Source organism: Salmo trutta, chromosome 5 (genome assembly GCF_901001165.1).
Source record: "Salmo trutta chromosome 5, fSalTru1.1, whole genome shotgun sequence".
In the NCBI taxonomy this organism is placed as follows: Eukaryota; Metazoa; Chordata; class Actinopteri; order Salmoniformes; family Salmonidae; genus Salmo; species Salmo trutta.
Genome location: NC_042961.1, coordinates 61,169,049 through 61,186,978, shown reverse-complemented (window position 1 = coordinate 61,186,978; position 17,930 = coordinate 61,169,049). Strand labels below are relative to the sequence as shown.

General features: G+C 40.9%; 2 protein-coding genes across 2 annotated transcripts; both read left to right on the top strand.

Annotated features, from left to right (window-relative positions):
* The first annotated feature begins 3,436 nt into the window (after positions 1-3,436).
* Positions 3,437-5,608, top strand: LOC115194680 (gastrula zinc finger protein XlCGF57.1). Its single transcript, XM_029754582.1, has one exon. It carries the CDS (start codon positions 3,805-3,807, stop codon positions 5,191-5,193), a length of 1,389 nt encoding a protein of 462 aa, XP_029610442.1. The 5' UTR covers positions 3,437-3,804; the 3' UTR covers positions 5,194-5,608.
* Positions 5,609-5,811: 203 nt separating this feature from the next.
* LOC115194684 (oocyte zinc finger protein XlCOF6.1) lies at positions 5,812-16,760 on the top strand. The gene is made up of 3 exons (XM_029754590.1): positions 5,812-7,104; positions 13,492-13,927; positions 15,210-16,760. Exons 2-3 carry the CDS (start codon positions 13,888-13,890, stop codon positions 16,352-16,354), a joined length of 1,185 nt encoding a protein of 394 aa, XP_029610450.1. The 5' UTR covers positions 5,812-7,104; positions 13,492-13,887; the 3' UTR covers positions 16,355-16,760.
* Positions 16,761-17,930: the final 1,170 nt, after the last annotated feature.

The window sequence follows — 17,930 nt, the reverse complement described above, 5'->3', positions numbered from 1 at the left end:
CGATGACTAAACCCTGATTGGATGCCCCAGGACTCAACCCTGATTGTATGCCCAGCCCTAAACCCTGATTGGATGCCCCAAGACTAAACCCTGATTGGATGCCCAGCCCTAAACCCTGATTGGATGCCCCAAGACTAAACCCTGATTGGATGCCCCAGCCCTAAACCCTGATTGGTTTACACTCAAAATACATTTCTCAAATAAAAAAAAAGAGCAAAGTTGTACATTTGACCAGGGATTCTAGAATCTTATCTAGACAGGAAGCCTTGAAATGGGGCGATGATAATGAAGATCTGTACTATCCCGTTCTTATGGAGAGGCAGAACAAAAGCTGATTTCCATACTTATGGAATATCTCCTGATAACGTTAAATACAAAATAAAAAGTGGGTTATTGAGCCAACAATGATGGGCACTGCGCACTTAAACAAACCGGGATCCAAATTGGTCGGCTGCTGTGGATTTCTTGTTGTCTATTGCTAGCAAAGCATCCAGGACTTGTTTTTCTGTAAATAGCCCAAAAATAATTGCTTTGACTATCATTTCTCTGATCATTCAGCAGGTTTCTCCTGTCAGCATCCAGCCCAGTATCATTGTGAATAGGTTTAGAAGTTCTTTCAAAAAGAGAGAGCCCGCTGAAATAAAATGGTGATTCAATACATCAACGATAACTTTATTTTTTCTGTGATGAGACCAGTGTCTGAATTCATATGTTGTGGCAGAGAGGACAAAGTAGAACTCTTCAGGGATAGTTTATCAAAGGGATAAAATCATATTTGGGGTGAAATGCCCCTTACAATGGATTTGTGTCTGAAGGCCCATGGTGTCAGAATCTACAATAAACCATTGTTTTCTTCAGCCTAGAGTTAGCATAATTAGCTAGCAGTGTCGAAATCCATGAATGGAAACGGTTGGACCGCTATAGGAAATGCTGCATTGCAAGTCGAAAGTTCCTCAAAAACACTTCAAACTAAGTTTGATAGTTGATAGCGGTAGCAGGGATGTTTTTTACATGCATACTGCTGAAATAAATCACTGTAATATTGTTACTTTGAATTGTAACTTCATTCCTGATGTAGCCACAGAGCATTAGGTGCCTCATTTATGAACCCCAAAACATGCTTATGCCAATTTTTCACACAAAACTCAACATTTATAAAAACATTAACTTGACTTGAGAATGTGCTTATCCTCACAGACTTTCGACCATGAATAGATACTGTTTTCTAGTGGTGTATGTATTTGGATTACAAGAAAGCAAAAGCCTTGAGACTCTTATTCATTAAAAAAATAAAATGGTTAGCTAAATATAATAACAAGATGGAATAATTTGCTGTTTGTGAGAACAGCTAAAAGCGATTGATTTATCTTTGCATTCTAAAATAATTAGAAAGGCATCTACAGTGCATTCAGAAGGTATTCAGACCCCTTGATTTTTTTCCCCCCTAATTTTGTTACGTTATAGAGTTATTCTAAAACTGTTTAAATAGTTTTTTTCCCGTCATCAATCTACACACAATACCCCATAATGACATCACAATACCCCATAATGACATCACAATACCCCATAATGACATCACAATACCCCATAATAACATCACAATACCCCATAATAACATCACAATACCCCATAATAACATCACAATACCCCATAATGACAAAGCAAAAACAGGACCTCAGACTGGGGAGAGAATTGCCAAGAATGTGCAAAGCTGTCATCAAGGCAAAGGGTGGCAACTTTGAAGAATCTCAAATATATTTTGATTTATTTTAACACTTGTTTTTGGTTACTACATGATTCCATGTGTTATTTCATAGTTTTGACGTCTTCACGATTATTCTACAATGTAGAAAATAGTAAGAAATGAAGAAAAACCATTGAATGAGTAGGTGTGTCCAAATTTACTTTTGACTGGTACTGTATGTAAATAAGGTATTTCCGTTTTTTTTGGTTTAATACATTTGCACAAATTTCTAAAAACCTGTTTTCACTTTGTCATTATGGGTTATTGTGTGTAGATTGCTGAGGATTTACTTATTTTTAAAAAATATATATTGTAGAATAAGGCTTGTAGAATAATACTTCCCGAAAGCACTGTAGATCAGAGATCTATAATTTAAGTGTTCTATTTAATTCTGTAGCATATAAATGACCTCTGCTATTCCTCTCCTTCCCTCCAGACTCCCTGCAGCTCTCTGTCTCTGAAGAGGAGGTTCCCCCTGAGCAGCAGGAGTGGAGTCCCAGTCTGGGGCAGAAGGACCCAGAGACCAGAAAGATGAAAGAGGAACAAGAGGAAGTCAGGACCAGTCAGGAGGAAGAGCAGCTTCAAGGGCTCGTTGATACCAGAGACTCCATATTCACTACTTCCTGTATGAAAAGTGAATGTGATCAGATGGACCCACATCAAGAAGCCATACTAGCTGAACACCCAACTCTCAGTCCACTGAAAACGTCTAAACTACAGTCGTTTCGTGTGTTGTTAAATGATCGTTTAACGGCGTCTGCTGCTATGGAGATTTTCGGGAAAGTTGAGAAAACGGTAGTAGAATACCAGGAAGAGAATGATCTGCTACGGAGACTGCTGGGGAGGACACCAGAGATAAAACTATGTAGAATAGGTTCGTATGTATATCTACTGATAGTTAGCTATAGTTCTAGTAAATTAATAAACTGTTCAGGCTTTCAGACAATTTTAAGTAGTAGCTTTTTAGAAATACTTTTACTGTGATTGGATAAAAGTATCATCGTCACACATTTTTTCCATTGACGAATGTTGAATAAAATTCTATTTGAATTTACTCCAGAAAGTTCATCCTTACGTTGCCCTTCTGACTCCAGTGCTACATTGAAGTAATTCAACGTCCATTTTGATTTAGCTGAGGACGATGATTTGGTCAAGTGTGAAACATTTTATCTAGAAACAATTGATCCTTGATTGCAATAAGGTTTTGGAAACCTCGAAAACAAAACGTAATAATTTTCCAAAATAACTTTACAAATACAAAACATACACTTTCAATTTTTGTATTTTTTTTTTAATACAAACCAATATTTTGTTTAGCGGTTATACAAAAAGTCAGCGTGACTTTTGTATATGTTGGCCACGGTGTGTTCCATAATAGGAATGAGAACCCAAGTGAATGAGAGCAAGTACCTAGATAACTGCACTCAGACATGTTTAAAGGCTGTGTTTTAAGGCTGCGTCGCTCACAGACATCCATGCCAAAAAAAGCATGTTTACATTTTAATTTTTAAATCATAGAGATCTATAATTCATGTGTATGATTCAAATGTTCTATTTAATTATGTGGTATATAGATAACCTCTACCCTCCTCTCCTTCTCTCCAGACTCCCTGCAGCTCTCTGTCTCTGAAGAGGAAGTTCCCCCTGAGCAGCAGCACTGTGAGCAGGAGTGGAGCCCCAGTCTGGGGCAGGAGGACCCAGAGCCCACACAGATTAAAGAGGAACAGGAGGAAGTCAGGACCAGTCAGGAGGAAGAGCAGCTTCAAGGGCTCTTTGTTACCAAAGACTCCATATTCACTCCTTCCTGTGTGAAAAGTGAATGTGATCTGGAGGACCCACTTCAGTCTTTGATTCTTACCCAAACCCAGACTGTGGAGAACAGAGAGAGTGACTCTAAACCAGTTGATCGCAAACCTTTTGTCACTGTGACCCATATTAATGGTCTTTACATTCCCTGTGACCCTCCAGATAATCAAAACAATGCCTCCAGCCACAGCTCAGCTGTAAGCAGTGACACAGTAGGACTTGACAGCAGCCCACCATTGGATCCGAACACGTCAATGGAGAAACACTGTTCCAAACTCAGCCTCACATCGATAAAAACTCACAGCTGTCGTGACTGTGGTGAAACTTTTGCTCTGAAAGCTGATCTGGAGAAGCATGTGACTCTCACCAAGAAGAGACCCAGTGAATGTGTCTTCTGCAAAAAACACTACAAATCCACCTGTAAACTGAAGGCCCACGTCCGACTCTGTCACGGTGTAAAACCCTTCACCTGCCCTGTTTGTGGCAAGACCTTCAAACTAAAAAAATATCTGTCCAGACACATCAGGATGCACACAGGAGAGAAATCATTTATCTGTGGTGACTGTGGGAAGAGCTTCTATCGCAAGGAGAACCTAACCAAGCATATACGGACTCACACAGGGGAGAAATTATTCAGCTGTGGTGACTGCGGGAAAAGCTTCAGTATCAAGAATAACCTAACCATGCATAAACTGATTCACACAGGAGAGAAACCATTTAGTTGTGGTTACTGTGGGAAAAGCTTCAGTCAGAAGGGGGACCTAGGGAGGCATATATTCATTCACACAGGAGAGAAACCATTTAGCTGTGAAGACTGTGATAAAAGCTTCATACACAAGGGGTCCCTGACCAAACATATATGGACTCACACAGGAGAGAAATCATTTAGCTGTGGTGACTGTGGGAAAAACTTTTATCATAAGGAACACTTAACCGTGCATCTACTGACTCACACAGGAGAGAAACCATGTATTTGTGGTGACTGTGGGAAGAGCTTCAGTCTGAAGAAGCACTTAACTGTGCATATACTGACTCACACAGGAGAGAAACCATTTAGCTGTGGTGACTGTGGGAAAAGCTTCAGTCAGAAGGCCCACCTAAATAATCATATACGTACTCACACAGGAGAGAAACCATTTAGCTGTTGTTACTGTGGGAAAAGCTTTAGTCAGAAGGGTGTCCTAGGGAGGCACATACTGACTCACACAGGAGAGAAATTATTTAGCTGTTGTGACTGTGGGAAAAGCTTCAGTCTGAAGGACCACCTAAATAAGCATATACTGACTCACACAGGAGAGAAACCATTTAGCTGTTGTTACTGTGGGAAAAGCTTCAGTCAGAAGGGGGTCCTAGGGAGACACATACGGACTCACACAGGAGAGAAACCATTTAGCTGTGGAGACTGTGGGAGAAGCTTCAGTCAGAAGGTGGTCCTAGGGAGACACATACAGACTCACACAGGAGAGAAACAATTTAGCTGTGGCGACTGTGGGAAAATATTTAGTGTCAAGAGGAACCTAATCAAACACAAACGGATTCACACAGGAGAGAAACAACATGGCTGCTCAGTCTGTGATAAAATATTCACTCAGAAGACTAATCTGTTGAGGCATGTTAAAAACAACCACAAAGAAAGTAAATGAAGACACAGACACAGAGAGGGGACTAAGAGAGTATTCAGATACACTCAAGATCCCCTGTGGACCAACTCTAGCTGGTCCTCCTGGTCCTGCTCAGTCCAATGTCACAGTAATGATATAATGTATTTATGTTGGCTGTTGCTGCTTTGTTCATGAAAGGGGCAATCTGCAGTTCAGACAACAACAGGTAAACAACTAATGGATGGGGTTGGAGAATTGGAAAACACTAAAAGGCATAGATTGATAAATGGATGCAAGATGTCAAACTATTGAGCTAAGGTATATAATTTGCCTGAAGCTACTTGTTCATTTTGTAAACAGAAGTACGAATGATTGTATGATTTGGCAAGTTAGTCATTTAACTTGGCAGTTAGTCATTTAACTTGCCAAAATATTCAGAAATAACGTGTTAGAAAGATAAGCATGAAAGGGTTATGGTCTAATTGACTCAACAACCACAAAACCGTATATCTAAGTGTAGGGTACTAAGTGAATTAGAAAATCAATAGTTATTTCTTGTTGCTTATCAAAGTTAGCTGGCTAACTCCTCAAACCAGCTACATAGTATACCCCTCTGGTTGCTTATCAAAGTTAGCTGGCTAACTCCTCAAACCAGCTACGTAGTATACCCCTCTGGTTGCTTATCAAAGTTAGCTGGCTAACTCATTGATCCTGCTTTGCAGTTAAAACAACAACAAAGTGGGCACCCGCCACTGTTTTGCTAAACAGCTGAGGGATAGGGTTGGAGAAATGTAAACACTCAAATTCAGACAGATTTATGATAGTTAATCTTATTTATTACATTAAATATTGCATAATTTATCGTATCAGTGCAGACGAGCGTCAGAGCCGGTGTATTATTCCTGTATTGACGCTTTGCCTTTTTTATGGTTCGTCAGAAAGTGTAGGATTCCTTATAAGCGTCCCGCTCCTTGAATGCGTCAGCTCTAGTCTTTAGTTCAGTGCGGATGTTGTCTTGACTTCTGGTTGGGGTATGTACCTACGGTTTGTGTGGACGACGTTGTCGATGCACGTATTAATGAAGCCGGTGACTGATGTGGTATCAGATGAATCCCTGAAGCTTGGCTGCAACCCTTCTAAGCCTATACTGCCCTTCAGTCCCTAAACTTTTTGCGTTGACGGAAACATAGATTATCCCAGATACTACTCCAGCTGCTCTCTGCATCTTACTGTGTGTTCTCTTATAGTCTGAGAGCGTCTGGTCGTTGCGGTGGTGGCACAGGGTTACTCATTTCTCCTAAATGGAGATTTTCTATTTTATCCCTCACTCACCTGTCCATCTCCTCATTCTGTCCCATATTACCTCCCGCCTGGCTCGGTCCTCCCCTCCTGCTCCGTGGCTGAGTGACTCATTGCGAGCTTACAGAACAGAGCGACGGGCAGCTGAGCGAAAATTTGGAATACTTTCGGAGGACCTATCATCCCTTCACTCCCTCTTCTCTACCTCCTCTTCCTTTGTATCCACTGCTAAAGCCACTTTCTATCACTCTAAATGTCAAGCTTCTGCCTCTAACCCTAGAAACTATTTTCCCTCCTGTGGACTATTTTATCAAGAAAGTTGATGACATCCTCTCATCATACACTCAGCCTATTGAGTCCACTGGTCCCACTCACACATGCAGTGGTTCCTCAATTAAAAGTTTTGAGTTTATGCTGTGACCATTTGTAGTAGATGGTGGCATTCTGTCATTGCACCACACTGTCACAAGGGGGAGTTAGAACGCTGATTTATCCGTAGTCTAAACTGTGACAGGAATTGACTATATTTTCCTGAATTAATGGATGTGTTTTCAGTCTGAGAGTCTCTCTTCTCTGGCACTAGAGTCCTGCATCAGGCAACAACAACAACAACAAAATTGCTGGCGGTGGTCCTGGAGTTGAGAGAGAACTTGGGTAAATATAATGGTGCAAACACACTTGACATGTGGACTGACGATTTTCTAAAAATAGGCAAGGTGGGCTTTTGGTTTCTCTATTTTAAAATGTTTAGACAATTCAAAACATACACATACAAACATCAACTACATCACACCTGCCCAGACCCACCTGCTCACACCCTCATCTCCAGATCAACTACATCACACCGTCTCCAGACCCACCTGCTCACACCTCCGTCTCCAGACCCACCTGCTCACACTTCCGTCTCCAGACCCACCTGATCACACCTCCATCTCCAGATCTCTCCGCCACATGGCCTCAAACTGCACCATTTTGTTTCTCTCCGTCGCCCATACACACTTTCAATATTTGGATATTGAGGCCATGTGGCAAAGAAATGATCAGTCTATAATTTTAATGGTAGGTTTATTTGAACAGTGAGAGACAGAATAAAAACAAAAAATCCAGAAAAACGCATGTCAAAAATGTTATAAATTGATTTGCATTTTAATGAGGGAAATAAGTATTTGACCCCTCTGCAAAGCATGACTTCGTGCTTGGTGGCAAAACCCTTGTTGGCAATCACAGAGGTCAGACTTTCTTGTAGTTGGCCACCAGGTTTGCACACATCTCAGGAGGGATTTTGTCCCACTCCTCTTTGCAGATCTTCTCCAAGTCATTAAGGTTTCAAGGCTGATGTTTGGCAACTCGAACCTTCAGCTCCCTCCACAGATTTTCTATGGGATGAATGTCTGGAGACTGGCTAGGCCACTCCAGGACCTTAATGTTCTTCTTCTTGAGCCACTCCTTTGTTGCCTTGGCCGTGTGTTTTGGGTCATTGTCATGCTGGAATACCCATCCACGACCCATTTTCAATGCCCTGGCTGAGGTAAGGAGGTTCTCACCCAAGATTTGACGGTACATGGCCCCGTCCATCGTCCCTTTGATGCGGTGAAGTTGTCCTGTCCCCTTAGCAGAAAAACACCCCCAAAGCATAATGTTTCCACCTCCATGTTTGACTGTGGGGATGGTGTTGTTGGGGTCATAGGCAGCATTCCTCCTCCTCCAAACACGGCAAGTTGAGTTGATGCCAAAGAGCTCCATTTTGGTCTCATCTGACCACAACACTTTCACCCAGTTGTCCTCTGAATCATTCAGATGTTCATTGGCAAACTTCAGACGGGCATGCATATGTGCTTCCTTGAGCAGGGGGACCTTGCGGGCGCTGCAGGATTTCAGTCCTTTACGGCGTAGTGTGTTACCAATTGTTTTCTTGGTGACTATGGTCCCAGCTTCCTTGAGATCATTGACAAGATCCTCCCGTGTAGTTCTGGGCTGATTCCTCACCGTTCTCATGATCATTGCAACTCCACGAGGTGAGATCTTGCATGGAGCCCCAGGCCGAGGGAGATTGACAGTTCTTTTGTGTTTCTTCCATTTGTGAATAATCGCACCAACTGTTGTCACCTTCTCGCCAAGCTGCTTGGCGATGGTCTTGTAGCCCATTCCAGCCTTGTGTAGGTCTACAATCTTGTCCCTGACATCCTTGGAGAGCTCTTTGGTCTTGGCCATGGTGGAGAGTTTGGAATCTGATTGATTGCTTCTGTGGACAGGTGTCTTTTATACAGGTAGCAAGCTGAGATTAGGAGCACTCCCTTTAAGAGTGTGCTCCTAATCTCAGCTCGTTATTTCTAACTTCACTTCCCCGCAGCTCCACAACCACATGTAAAACTTTTCTGAGATGATCAATGTATTTGTTGCATTGTTGTATCGTCAGTTTCTTAATCCAAAACGTCTTGATCGCCTTGACCAGTTCATCTTTGCTTGTAGGTTTGGCAGAGTTACGGATGAATGTTTTCAGTTGATGTCAAACAAGTTGGATTGGGTATAAATCAGGAGACCTACATGTAGACATGAGAAAAATATGTTTAGATATACTGTAGGCTACATGAGTCTCACTAGTGTTGTGTAATGTGCTGTTAAAAGTGTTGTAGGTCTTTTATTTATTTATTTTTATTTAACTAGATCAACGTCCACTTAATCTGCTGGCGTCTTGACGCAGTTTATTCCCGCATTTGCAAACCCGGGCGGCAGTGTGTTTTGGATCATTGTCTGCATTTGGAGAAGGAAAAAATACATTTAGCCTCACAGCCAACATTAAGTACAATACTAGAAATATACATGTAAATAGGCCTAAACATAACAAAATATTGCTATAATCCTACCTTGAAAGAAACGATGTGGTCCCAGAAACACCTCTCTGACGAAGGGTCCAGCATATCTCATTGATGATTTCATTCCTCAAAGAAATCTCGAGCCATGATACCTGAAAAAGGAGGCAACAGTGAATTGTGGAACACATAGCAGTCCGTGAGGTGTAGGCTACAATATTTTATGTACCTTTTGCTTTGTAAATAGCTAAACTTACCATCAAAAATCAAATATAGGCCTGGTCCCTGGCGAGAAATTGCCCCCCACACATGGAGTTTGTGGGGATGCTTGGGACTCGGCTTGCTTGATCTTCTTCCTATTTTCTGTAGCATATTTGAGCAAGTTGTTCGAGGGATACGGTTGAGAAGATGACGTCATTGAATGTCTCGTCAGCTTTGATCCATGCTTAGGCCTGCAGGACGCAAAGTCCTTTGTTTGTCAGACGAATCGTTGGGTCGAAACTACAGAACAGTACAAAACAAGAGAACACACATGTTGTGATAGCAATAAAAACGGTTCCATAGAGGCACAGAATAAGTTAGAGGAAAAACAAAAAGAAATGGAGGAACCTATTCAAGAAAGATCCAGTGTTATATATTATAAAAATAAAGCGAACTGGATGGAAAATGGGGGGGAAAATGCACCAAATTCTTTTTCAATCTTCAACATAGAAATGCTACCAAAAAAAATGTATTGAAACTGTATTGAAACTTTTTTTCACGCATGATTCACCAAACTATATTTTTAAAGAGGAAGTAAAGTACTTTAAGAATATGTTTCAGTCTCCTCCATCTCCACTAACCGAAGCTAATTGTATGGATTTTTTCCCTAATAATAATGTAAAATTAACATCTGTATAGAAAGACTCATGTGAAGGCCAAATTACAGAGGAGGAACTTCTTGACGCAATTGGGGCCTTTATGGCTGGGAAAACTCCAGGGCTGGATGGCATACCAGTGGAAGTATACAAAACTTTTTTTGATATACTCAAAGGACCATTATTAGCATGTTTTAACCACTCCTATATAAATGGTAGATTATCAGACACGCAACAAGGTCTGATATCATTATTACTGAAACAGGACCCAAATGCTATATATAAAGATCCAGTCCATTTAAAAAAATTGGAGACCTCTTACACTTCAGTGTTGTGATGCAAAACTCCTAGCTAAATGCTTGGCGCATGGAATTAAAAAAGTATTGTCAGATATTATTCATCCTAATCAGACAGGTTTTTTACATGGGCGATACATTGGAGATAATATACAACAAGTAATGGAAGCAATAGAACACTATGAAATATCGGGGACACCAGGCCTGGTTTTCATAGCTGATTTTGAAAAGGCTTTTGATAAAGTACGACTGGAGTTAATATATAAATGCCTAGAATATTTCAATTTTGGGGAATCTTATAAAATGGGTTAAAGTTATGTATAGTAACCCTAGGTGTAAAATAGTAAATAATGGCTACATCTCAGAAAGTTTTAAACTATCTAGAGGAGTAAAACAAGGTTGTCCACTGTCAGCATATTTATTTATTATTGCCATCGAAATGTTAGCTGTTAAGATTAGATCAAACAATAATATTAAGGGATTAGAAATCCGTGGCTTAAAAACGAAGCTGTCATTGTACACTGATGATTTGTGTTTTCTTTTGAAACCACAATTAGAATCCATCCACAGCCTCATAACGGATCTAGATACTTTTACTATCCTCTCTGGATTAAAACCAAATTATGATAAGTGTACTATATTATATTGGATCACTAAAAAAATGCTATTTATACATTACCATGTAGTTTACCAATTAAATGGTCTGACGGAGATGTGGACATACTCGGTATACAAATCCCAAAAGAAAGAAATGATCTCACTCCAATACATTTTTATAGAAAGTTAGCAAAAATAGATAAGATCTTGCTACGATGGAAAGGAAAATACCTGTCTATATGTGGAAAAATCCCCCTGATTAACTCTTTAGTCATATCACAGTTGACCTATTTGCTTATGGTTTTGCCTACACCTAGTGACATGTTTTAAAATTATATGAACAAAAAATATTCATTTTCATTTGGAACGGCAAGCCAGACAAAATTAAAAGGGCCTATTTATATAACGAATATATGAATTCTGAGGGCAGAAATTATTAAATATTAAAGCATTAGACCTCTCACTAAAGGCATCAGTCATACAAAAGTTATACTTAAATCCAAACTGGTTCTCTAGTAAATTGGTAGGAATGTCTCATCCTATGTTCAAGAATGGTCTTTTTCCCCTTTATTCAGATTACACCTGCCCACTTTCGGTTGTTTGAAAAGAAAAGAATCTCCAAAATATCTTTATTTTTTAAACAAGCCTTAGAAAGTTGGTTGCAATTTCAGTTTAATCCACCTGAAAAGACAGAACAAATAATACAACAAATATTGTGGTTAAATTCAAATATACTAACTGATAAAAAAACTGTGTTTTTCAAAGAAATGTTTAGAAAAGGTATAATTTTAGTGAATGATATTATAAATAGGACTGGTGGAGTTATGTCACACATGCAGCTAACACAGACATATAGAAATGTCTGCTCTACCCAAATTTACAACCAATTAATTGCAGCATTACCACAAAAAGGGAAGAGGCAAGTAGAAGGGGGAAAAAAGTAAGGAACTTGTATGTCGGCCCTGTATTAAAGAACATAAATGGTTAAACTCTAAGAGGAAAAAAGAATAAAAAGAATTAAGCAACGTGGTGAGTTGATGCCTATTCGGCAGCTAGTTAACTAGGCGGTGAGTTGATGCCAATTCGGCAGCTAGTTAGCGAGGTGGTGAGTTGATGCCTATTCGGCAGCTAGTTAGCTAGGTGGTGAGTTGATGCCTATTCGGCAGCTAGTTAGCTGGGTGGTGAGTTGATGCCTATTCGGCAGCTAGTTAGCTGGGTGGTGAGTTGATGCCTATTCGGCAGCTAGTTAGCTGGGTGGTGAGTTGATGCCTATTCGGCAGCTAGTTAGCTAGGTGGTGAGTTGATGCCTATTCGGCAGCTAGTTAGCTAGGTGGTGAGTTGATGCCTATTCGGCAGCTAGTTAGCTGGGTGGTGAGTTGATGCCTATTCGGCAGCTAGTTAGCTGGGTGGTGAGTTGATGCCTATTCGGCAGCTAGTTAGCTGGGTGGTGAGTTGATGCCTATTCGGCAGCTAGTTAGCTAGGCGGTGAGTTGATGCCTATTCGGCAGCTAGTTAACTAGGCGGTGAGTTGATGCCAATTCGGCAGCTAGTTAGCGAGGTGGTGAGTTGATGCCTATTCGGCAGCTCGTTAGCTAGGTGGTGAGTTGATGCCTATTGGGCAGCTAGTTAGCTGGGTAGTGAGTTGATGCCTATTCGGCAGCTAGTTAGCTGGGTGGTGAGTTGATGCCTATTCGGCAGCTAGTTAGCTGGGTGGTGAGTTGATGCCTATTCGGCAGCTAGTTAGCTAGGTGGTGAGTTGATGCCTATTCGGCAGCTAGTTAGCTAGGTGGTGAGTTGATGCCTATTCGGCAGCTAGTTAGCTAGGTGGTGAGTTGATGCCTATTCGGCAGCTAGTTAGCTAGGTGGTGAGTTGATGCTTATTCGGCAGCTAGTTAGCTGGGTGGTGAGTTGATGCCTATTCGGCAGCTAGTTAGCTAGGTGGTGAGTTGATGCCTATTCGGCAGCTAGTTAGCTAGGTGGTGAGTTGATGCCTATTCGGCAGCTAGTTAGCTAGGTGGTGAGTTGATCACGCTACGTTGTATGCATTGTTTGTTGACATCCTTGTTATTTACGTAGTTTTGGGAACAGATTCCTGTTGGAACGTTCCCCACGTTATACCCACCCTTGCTAATGTATTCAACAAGTTTGTGGTTTCACAAGCTTAATGTGTGTAAGGAATATGGGATCAAATACTACACTTCTGACTACTGTAATACATTAAGTTAATTTATCCAAACACTTATGACTTCTTCACGTTGGGGGATTAGATACATAAAGTGCTTTGATTTCTAAATGGTAAAACAGGTCTTATGAAAATTCCCTCAAATAAAAGGTGACATTCTGTATTGTCACCTCACATAAACATTTGATCTCAAATCCCAAATTCTGGAATACAGAGCCACATTTGTAAATGTTAGTTTCACTGTCTAAATAAATACATAGGGGAGTGTAAACCTCTGCTATTCCTCTCCTTCCCTCCAGACTCCCTGCAGCTCTCTGTCTCTGAAGAGGAGGTTCCCCCTGAGCAGCAGGAGTGGAGCCCCAGTCTGGGGCAGGAGGACCCAGAGACCAGAAAGATGAAAGAGGAACAAGAGGAAGTCAGGACCAGTCAGCAGGAAGAGCAGCTTCAAGGGTTCTTTGATACCAAAGACTCCATATCCACTCCTTCCTGTGTGAAAAGTGAATGTGATCAGATGGACCCACATCAAGAAGCCATACTAGCTGAACACCCAACTCTCAGTCCACTGAAAACGTCTAAACTACAGTTGTTTCGTGTGTTGTTAAATGAATGTTTAACGGCATCTGCTGCTGTGGAGATTCTTGGTGCGGTTGAGGAAACTGTAGCAGAGTACCAGGAAGAGTGATCTGCTACGGAGAATGCTGCGGAGGACACCAGAGATAAAACTATGTAGAATAGGTTCGTACGTAGATCTACCGTAATTTCCGGACTATTAAGCGCATCCGAATATAAGCCGCACCCACTGACTTTAAAAAATATATATTATTTTGAATATAAATAAGCCGCACATGTCTATAAGCCGCAGGTGCCTACCGGTACATTGAAACAAATGAACTTTACACAGGCTTTAACGAAACACGGCTTGTAACAAAAAAAATAAAAATAGCAGTAAGCTTTAGTTGTCTTTTTGCACCGAGTCAATTCCTCACGCTGCTGTTTCCAACATCTTATCATCGACTCATTAAGACCAAGCTCCTGTGCAGCAGCTCTATTTCCTTTTCCAACAGCCAGATCAATCGCCTTCAACTTGAAAGCTGCATCATATATATTTCTCCGTGTCTTTGCCATGATGATGGTGACAAAATGACTACCGTAATCAGAATGATGGGAAATTTGAGAGCGCTCAATTTAATCTAAACAGTAAACAAAAAAGTTGTTTGACCTTAACCCGTTCGGCAATTTCATTGGTCTAATGAAAGCTTCATGCCGCCAAAAAACTGAGCACGTCACAGAATGTGGGTTTTTTTTAGAGAAAAAAAAATTTGAAAGCGGGAAAAATCCATATATTAGCCGCGTCATTGTTTAAGCCGCGAGGTTCAAAGCCTGGGAAAAAAGTTGCGGCTTATAGTCCGAACTTTACGGTAATACCTAGCTAGCTACGGTTCTACTTAGTTAATAAATTGTTTCCGGTAACAGGGATCTCCATTGCATCCATTTTTAAAGAACAGTTTATAATATAGCTAAGATTCACCGGGCATAATTAAAAAGTTATCTGTCAGGAAAAGATGATTGAATTAGCTTATATAGCACAGCCTTTCTGACTCCAATGCATTTCATTAGAGAATGTGAGTACGTTTACGTTCACACTAGTAATTCAATATTATATTGATGATGGCAGTAGGCAGAGTACGGCTTCAGTCCTGTAGACCCCTGACTCTGCTCATCTTAAACGCCGTGAGCTCATAATAGAAGTAAGCATACGGTGATCAAAACATCTAGTTTTCTGAGAAATCTCTCAAATTATTAGGACGTGTACAAACTTTATTAAAATATCAAGTTTGGGAACAGTGAAACTATTTTTATCTGTATTGCACATTATTTTAGCTACTGTTATTATTTTGGATCAATGCCAATAAAGACATTTGCAATTAAAAAATCATTGATCTATAATTCACATTTGTGATTCAAGTGTTGTATTTAATTCTGTAATATATAAATAACATCTGTTCCTTCCCTCCAGACTCCCTGAAGTTCTCTGTCTCTGAAGAGGAGGTTCCCCCTGAGCAGCAGCACTGTGAGCAGGAGTGGAGCCCCAGTCTGGGGCAGGAGGACTCAGAGCCCACACAGATTAAAGAGGAACAGGAGGAAGTCAGGACCAGTCAGGAGGAAGAGCAGCTTCAAGGGCTCTTTGATACCAAAGACTCCATATTCACTCCTTCCTGTGTGAAAAGTGAATGTGATCTGGAGGACCCACTTCAGTCCTTGACTCTTCCCCAAACCCAGACTGTGGAGAACAGAGAGAGTGACTCTAAACCAGTGGATCTGAAACCTTTTGTCACTGTGACCCACATTAAGGGTCTCTACATTCCCTGTGACCCTCCAGATAATCAAAACAATGCCTCCAGCCACAGCTCAGCTGTAAGGAGTGACACAGTAGGACTTGATATCAGTCCACTATTGGATCCCAGCCCAACATTGGAGAAACACTGTTCCAAACCCAGCACCACAGCTAGAAAAAATCACTATTGCTGTGACTGTGGTGAAACATTTGCTCTGAAAGCTGACCTGCAGAGACATGTGACTCTCTTCAGTAAGATACCCAGTGAATGTAGTTCCTGCCAAAAACGCTACAACTCTACCTGTAAACTGAAGGCCCATGTCCGACTCTGTCACGGTGGGAAACCCTGCACCTGCCCTGTTTGTGGAAAGATCTTCAAACACAAAAGAGATCTGTCCAGGCACATGAGGATTCACAAAGGAGAGAGACCATTTATCTGTGGTGACTGTGGGAGGAGCTTTATTCAAAACAGGACACTAAATAGACATATACTGATTCACACAGGAGAGAAACCATTTAGCTGTGGTGACTGTGGGAGAAGTTTCAATCGCAAGCAGACCTTAACTATGCACAAACTGACTCACACCAGAGAGACACCATTTAGATGTGGTGATTGTGGAAAAAGCTTCATTCAGAAGGGTGACCTAATGAGGTATATACTGACTCACACAGGGGAGAAACCATTTAGCTGCGGTGACTGCGGGAAGAGCTTTATTCTGAAGGGGAACCTAAGGAGACATATGCTGATTCACACAGGAGAGAAATCATTTAGCTGTGTGGACTGCGAGAAAAGCTTCAATCGGAACCAACATGGCTGCTCAGTCTGATAAAATATTAATTCAGACAACTAATCCACTGACAAGTGAAAAACATCCACAAAGAAAGTAAATGAGGACACAGAGAGGGGACTAAGAGAGTATTGAGATACACCTGTGGACCAACTCTAACTGGTCCTCCTGATCCTGCTCAGTCCAATGTCACAGTAATGATATAATGGGGCTGTTGTCTGAACCTGACAGGTAATGTTGCTACTCTTTGTGTATGAAATGGACACTGCAGTTCAGACAACCACCACTTTTTAGGTGAACAACTGAGGGATGGGGTTGGAGAGTTGTGAACATTCAATGTCGTAGTCAGATATGGATACAAGATGTCCAGATGTAATGTAGGATTCCCAATAGGTGATTTTATTTGGCCCCAAGTTTTCTGATTAAAACAAGATAATCTATAGAATATTTGTATTTGGTTTTTTTTCATTGTTGGACATTTTGAAAATGTATTTAGGGAATATATTCCCAAGTATTCGCACATGTAAATAGATTTACAGTATCAGTCAAAAGTTTGGATACAGCTACTCATTCAAGGGTTTTTCTTTATTTTGACTATTTTCTACATTATAGAATAATACTGAAAACAAACTATGAAATAACACATATGGAGTCATGTATTAACCAAAAGTGATTTTTACAAATCCAAAAATATGTAATATTTTACTTTCTTCAAAGTAGCCACCCAGATGTATCCGATCTGAAGAAATTGTAGAAAACATCCCTTATATAATCAATGTGAGCATTACATAACCAGGGGAGTAGTGATTGGATAAGGGGATGTAACCAGGGGAGTAGTGATTGGATAAGGGAGATGTTTTGTAACCAGGGGAGTAGTGATTGGATAAGGGGGATGTTTTGTAACCAGGGGAGTAGTGATTGGATAAGGAGGATGTTTTGTAACCAGGGGAGTAGTGATTGGATAAGGAGGATGTTTTGTAACCAGGGGAGTAGTGATTGGATAAGGGGGATGTAACCAGGGGAGTAGTGATTGGATAAATGGGATGTTTTGTAACCAGGGGAGTAGTGATTGGATAAGGGGATGTAACCAGGGGAGTAGTGATTGGATAAGGGGATGTAACCAGGGGAGTAGTGATTGGATAAGGGGGTATTCCTGTATTGTGTGAATCAGATTTAACTGGTTGAGGGAGGAGTTTACAAGCGAGGCTGGACTGTATATAAGTCATTGTTGGCAAGTTATTTTTCTTTGTCTGTAGACGGCCTGTTTTTTGAAACTCTCTCTCTGGGGCCTTTTTGCTAAATATTCTACTGCTGTATTTTGTTGTTAACGTTTTCTGAATTCTAAGACATCAGTTAGAGGTAAGCTTCCGCTTTTTATCCACACGTGCAGGGTCATGTAATTAGTATTTTTCTTTAGGAGGAACAGGATTGTGTTTCCTGGAGGTGGAGAGCTAGAGAATCCATAGGATGAGTAGACTGATTATAAAGGGCTTTGCTTGAATAAATACTGGCTGTGCATTTCCTCTGGAGGGGCCACTGACCGAAATAGACCAGAGGGTTTCCTCTCTTTGTTACTGTGTTGGGTCCATGCTTTGGGGTGTGTATGAAAATGTCT

Coding starts and splice junctions, on each gene's coding strand:
- LOC115194680 (XM_029754582.1), top strand. CDS start 3,805: ATGGAGAAACACTGTTCCAAACTCAGCCTCACATCGATAAAAACTCAC.
- LOC115194684 (XM_029754590.1), top strand. CDS start 13,888: ATGCTGCGGAGGACACCAGAGATAAAACTATGTAGAATAG. Junction 13,928..15,209: donor GATAAAACTATGTAGAATAG/GTTCGTACGTAG, acceptor CCTTCCCTCCAG/ACTCCCTGAAGTTCTCTGTC.